This window comes from Gaeumannomyces tritici, assembly GCF_000145635.1.
Source record: "Gaeumannomyces tritici R3-111a-1 unplaced genomic scaffold supercont2.3, whole genome shotgun sequence".
Lineage (NCBI taxonomy): Eukaryota > Fungi > Ascomycota > Sordariomycetes > Magnaporthales > Magnaporthaceae > Gaeumannomyces > Gaeumannomyces tritici.
The window spans coordinates 5,701,490-5,707,381 of NW_008804547.1; the positions used below are offsets into that span (position 1 = coordinate 5,701,490).

General features: G+C 57.3%; 1 protein-coding gene across 1 annotated transcript; it reads right to left on the reverse strand.

The window, feature by feature from the left end:
- Positions 1–4,937: 4,937 nt before the first annotated feature.
- Positions 4,938–5,724, reverse strand: GGTG_07029 (hypothetical protein; the record flags this gene model as incomplete). The annotated part of the gene is made up of 2 exons (XM_009224853.1): positions 4,938–5,275; positions 5,550–5,724. 2 exons carry the CDS (start codon positions 5,722–5,724, stop codon positions 4,977–4,979), a joined length of 474 nt encoding a protein of 157 aa, XP_009223117.1. The 3' UTR covers positions 4,938–4,976.
- Between the last annotated feature and the right edge of the window lie 168 nt (positions 5,725–5,892).

A 5,892-nucleotide genomic window follows, 5' to 3' on the forward strand; every position in this document is an offset into this window, starting at 1 on the left:
AAGAAAGAAAGAAAGAAAAGAAAAGGAAAAAGAAAAAAGGAAAAAAGAAAAAAAAGGGGTAGATTGAGGAATAGGATCGTCTAGAGACCAATGACGCAGACATGAGCAAAACCAGCTGGCGGGAACAGGCGAGGCACGAAAAGGGAAACGAGCGGCAGAGGCGGAGAGGTTCCGCCGCCACCGCCAACGCGGACGCGAAGCTTTACCGCACTGGCCTGCACGACTCGATAGGACCCCCTCCGGACTCTCGGGAACCCCCCTCGAAGGAGGGGGATTGGGAAGGGATCAGCCTTGTATGTACGCATCCGGTCCAGGCTTGAGAGCCCGCGGAGATAACAAGCGCCCTCTCTCTCGTTTATGCAGACACGTGTGGCAGGCAGAAGATGGAGCGGGCGGGTGTTCGGGTAGATAAGGGTACGAAGGTGTGTAGGTAGGTAGGCAGGGACGCAAGGGACGCAGCTGAGCAGAAAGCCAGCCCAGTCCGCCTCGTGCAAATATGATGTGATGGACATGTTGCGTCTCCACTTCCCGAACGAGAAGACAGGGCGAGGGTGGTAGTGAATTGGGCGTTGCGCTCGGGCAGACGGTGGCGTCAGCCGAGGACGAACAAGGCAAGAGAAGACAGGAGAAAAAAAAAGCAAAAAAAGAGGCTCCAGCGATAGATTTACCCAACCCGGAAACCGTGGCGTGTGTCAATCCACACAGGGGGCGTGTCGTAGGCGAGGTGAGACAACTGAATATGGTAATGCAGCCAGCCTCAACTGCGCAGGTTTCGCCAGTGGAGATATTGACACCACGACCGGACCGGCGGCGGCGGCGGCACATGTTCGTCGCACAGCCGCGAGGACACCAAAAACAAATATGACCTGTCATTCCCCCTTTCATGCTTCCGACATGCCGGCGATCACGGCATTTTCTTGGACGAGGAGGGTGGCAACGAGAAGGAGGGAAAGGAGGCTGGGGAGGTTGAAGCTGTCAGTCAGTCCCGAGGCTTGTTGCTTCCTCCCCAAATTGACGATGGGGTCAGTACTACGTAGCAAAGCATTCCCCATGGACGCAAAGGGGACGTGACAGATACCCTCTACCGTAACTTTCCAGGTCTCTTTTTTTCTAGTACTGCAGCAGCAAGCAGCCAGTCATTTCCGGCCGATACCACCCCCAGCAAGGCTAAATGTGATGATGCTGTACCACCACGTGACTCCACCCCCTTGCCCTCCTCCCCAAGACAGGTGAGGCTCCCTCGCTTGTTCGGCCTCATCTTGCCGGTCGACACGTCGTTCCTTTGGTCCGATTTTTCATTATTATCTTGCACCCTTTTCGTTTCCATTCCTTGGCTCCTTGCTTTACGGTTCACGGAAAGTATCGTCCTGTGTTTGCTGTCAGACAACTTGACGTGTGGGTCCTCCCCCCCTAAGCGGACGTGATGGCCCGCAAGCAAGACCTGTCTAATCCTCGAGGTTGGCGGGAATCGACTGTCAAATCGGCCATCTGTAGCTTGGCATCTTCCGAGATGCCGATGGACCATACGCTTGGGCGGGCAATCTTTTTTTTTTTCGGTTTCGCCCACACCCATTCGGGCGCGCGATATGGATCCCAAAAACTTAGATATCTGCCTTGTACGTACCTACCCACATGCCTCACCCACACCGGTCATATAACAGCAGTCCAAATGACAGCGGTAAATCTTCCTTCTTGGCGACCTTGCCAAACCTGGGGCTCAGCATTGTCGATCCTTTTCGGGGTTTGGGAGGGAGTTTTCATTTTCATTCCCCAGAGGGCAAGAAGAGCCGGGTGGCCGAGCCAGGCTGCAATATGTACGTGGCTTATCGTAACCGTCAACCGGGAGCAAGACGAAGAAAATTTGATATTCCCCCCTCCATGCCTCTTTGGGCTCTCGTCACCACACCAGGGGCACACGCTGCAAGGCGCCCTCCCCTCCCCTGGCCCGAACCGAAAGGCATGGAAGAGGGAATCGAGGACTGGCACCCAAAGAACTGGCTAGCGGGACGATCCTGCTCAAATGGCGAGGGCGGTGAGGGAACAAGAAACGAGCGCGCTGCCGTGGATGTTGCTTCTAAATGGCCAAAGGGGGCCAACAACAGTCGCCCAAGCCGCCCCTCGTCGGCCTAGTAGGGATAGGGGACCACGGTTCGATCGGCTGTCAAGGTCGGCTCGGATCTGGGCTGCTGCGAGCGCCCTTGACTCCTCTCGTCTTGGGTGTTTGTATCCCATGAAACATTTTGCCCTGTCTCAAAGTGGCATCTTGGTACCCAAACTAGCTACGTAATCCTGCCTTGAGTCGGTTGTCAAGCAATATTATTGATAATACACAGTATGTCGAGCCGGCATTAAGCGGTAGAGCCTCGGGAGTCGCCATCTTCTTTTGCTTTTGTTTAATTTGTTTTGTTGCCAGTCCCCATCATCTGAGACGAGGTGACGGTCGTTCCCAGCAACCCGGGAACAAACCAGGAATAGCACAGATGGCGTTCGCAAAAGGAGGACCGATCACAATCTCAGGGCCCACATGAGAGCCAAACTCTGGCGTGTTCAGTCGCCCCGTATCTGCTCCGCCCGCCAGAGCAACGACGGTGAGCTTTGCGCCAGAGTCGCGAACCGCTCCTGGAATTTTAGGCCTTCGAGGGCGGGCATGAAAACGGTCCCATGGTTGCACGCGGATGGGAATGTGGAATCACTGGGAAGTGGGCGGGCGGGCTGTTCATCACCTGCCTTCCTCCAGCCCCCCCTGGTCTCCCATCGACGATTGATGGCTCGGCTCCTCCCACTTGGGGCAAGATTAAGTGCGTCGCGTACACAGTCAGACTGGGCCACCTAGCCCAATACGTGCAAAACGAACAGGGAAAAAAAAAAAAAAGAAGCCGGGACAGCCGCGCCGGCCCTTGAGGTCCTGTCGTCGTGCGGCGCTGTCACCCGAAGCACACCCTCCACACAGTAGATTGAGGCGGGGGGGGTGGTGGTGGCGGTGGTGGTGTTGGTTGGCGTCAATGACGGTCGACTTGGCTTCCTCGTCGTTGGGGCTGGCTCCCAAGGATGGGGGTTTGGTGATTCCCCCTGCTCGTCCAGTCAAGATCGGCCCTGTTGTTGCATCCGAGAAAAGCGATCGCCCAGCCTGTCATCTCGGCCTGGGAGGGGGTTGTGGTGGTGTGGACTGGGTTGATGCTGTCAGTGGTTGGGACAAGGGGGATGGAGGATGGGGATAGGGATTGGGGGAGAGGGCCTGGTCTCCCGTGGGCGCCTGACGCTGGCCTCGTGGGCTGGCGTCACCCCTGGGGGCACTTGGATGCGGAACAACAGGAGGATTATCGTGATCACCAGACAAGGAAAGTGTGTTTTCTCTTTTACTGCTTCTGTCCTTTTGGCCTCTGTCAAACTGTGGGGGTTTTTCGTTTGGGGTGCTGTGGAACGGGATCTGAATCTGGGCAACTGCCAGATTGAGATGCGGAAAGTACCGCTGCAAACTGCAAACCAGATACGCATCGTGCGGCAGCATCATCATGGCAGCATCATCGTGGCAGGACGATGGGCATTGACAGCAGCAAATGAAGCCCCGTCTGGCGCTCGGGGGACATCCCTGGTCCGAAGGCAGTCGGCCGCGGTGTGAACTAGCAAGGAAGGATCAAGGAGGATCGTCCTAGTTTTTCTTCTTCTACCGCCACGCCGTCCACGTCTCCCTCCCCCTTGCTGCACGCAACCCCACCCTCCGCACCTGGCAAGACCTCGATGCACATCACAGCCAGCGCTGTGGCAGCTGACTCTTTGGGAAGCATGGCTCCGGCTGCAGGCGGTCGTGCTGATTGGTCGGCATGCGAGCCTGGCGGCAGAGCCCTTTTCGATCGGTCGCTTACGGGAATAAGCCTGCAGTAGCTTGCGCGACGGACCAGCAGTTTTGAGATCATGATCGGTTAGCCTGCGTATAGCGCCGTCCGTATGTCTTCCTTTTTTCCTTTGCTTTTAGAATTAGAGAGGCTTCGGCAACTCAGCGGTGACAGAATGCGCGACTCGGTCGTTGACAGAAGTCGGAATGGAGTCCGCTGCCTTTGACTGGCTCATTCGGAAACCGTGCCCCAACAAGCGGGAAACCCGTCCGCCATCATCACGACTCAACGTTACGCACACCTTGAATCATACTAAAACTGGAGGCCAATCTTCTTCCTGTACTGGTGCTCGGCCAGTTGCAACACAAATGGTTTGCAACCTGTAAATGCATAAACTCTCCTCTCCCTCTCTCAATAGCAAATGCCCCGGTACTTAATAAAATAAAATAAAACCTGCCATTCAATTGTGATACGTCATAAACCAGCGGCAGGCAAAACAGGACTGAGGTCCGAGTGGATGCACGCGACAAGAGGAGGCTGATCCTAGCGCAAATTTTAGTCCGCAGAGTGGCTTGGGACGGTGGCCGATCAGATTCAATGAGGAAGGGCGACATCGTACGATGGCAGGGCCCAAAAGAGCCGGAGAATTTCCCTCTACGGAATATGCCCTGTGGCCTTGTGACGCTAGGCGGTGGTGATGATCGTCGTCGACACGCACTCCCTCCCTTCTCCTCCTCCTCCAGCATTCCTGGATCGAAGGATTCGCTCATGCCAGGGCCAATCGGCGGTCCTCAGCAGTTTGGGGTGGGTAGCCCGGGTGGGTGGGTGGCCCACAGTAGATACGTCCCCTCCCGGGTGCGCGGAGGTCAGCACCCAGTTTTGCCAGACAATCTCATCTCGCTGGCCGGCCCGCCCGGGTTGACAGGACCGCCTCTCCATTACTCGTCCGCCCATGACCGCATCAAGCCTCGTTGCTTTTCTCTCTTCTCTATGCATACAGTAAGTAGGGAGGGAGGCAGGGAGGGAGGCAGGGAGGGGGGAGCAGCAGAGGTGGGCCAAGCAACCCTTCCTCCAGCGTGCCTATCGCCTATCCCTTCAAATCGCTCCGCCGTCGTTGCCGCACCCGGCGGTGTGCTTCCTATTCTAGAAGCCCGGGTTTATTTTTAAACACGGCCTGCAGCATGCCAAGCTCGTCCCGGCTGTCCCCCGCCGCCGCCGCCGCCCCCCTCCCGCCAGGCAAGCCTGCTCGGCCGCGTTCAGATCTGGCTCCTCGCCGCTGTGCTGTGCTGCCGCCGCCAACTCGATGGCCCCCAATACGACGAGACTATTCACTTTGCCGAGGCCCCGTAGGCTATTGGCCCGGCCTTCGCGTTGCTGCAAGGGAGTGGGCGGCGGGCTGCGGTTCGCTTGTGGGAAACCCGGAACGCTGGGAAGGGTGCCCGCTTTTTTGGGGGACCAGCAACAGCCAGTCGTTGAGGGGGTGGGTGGGTGGGTGAGTGGGCGGCCAGGCGGCGGCAAGTTTGACAGCCGTTGAGGTGGAAAGGCAACGAGAGCCGAATAGGAAAAAAAAAAAAAAAGGGCATAACAGGCGGGGGTGACACGGGAGTTGATGGCTGATGACAGCAACAGGGGGATTCGAGACTTGGCTTTTTCTCCTTTCGTCTTTGTTGTCCATTCTCCCCTTCGTTATGCAAGCACGCACACACACGCACACACACATGGGCGGCACCGACGACGGCAGTGCAGGATGGAGACGGCAGGGTTCTGGTTCCATGGTCGCGCTCGATTGAACACGAGCCCGCGCCAGATTTTTCTCCATCTTCCCCCCTGCCAGACAAGAACAGCAGGGCAAGGCCGGCGGGAATCGATGGACGGGGGCCACATTGGGCATCATGGATCTCCCGGTTAGACCCCCACCCACACTCCCACTCTTTTCACACCCGCTGCCCCACGCCCGCCCTGTGTCTGGCCAAACCGGGCGACCGACGTCGTCCACCACAACCACCATTACCATAACCGCGGACCTAAGCTCCCGCCGCCGTCTGCTCCCTTATGTTTT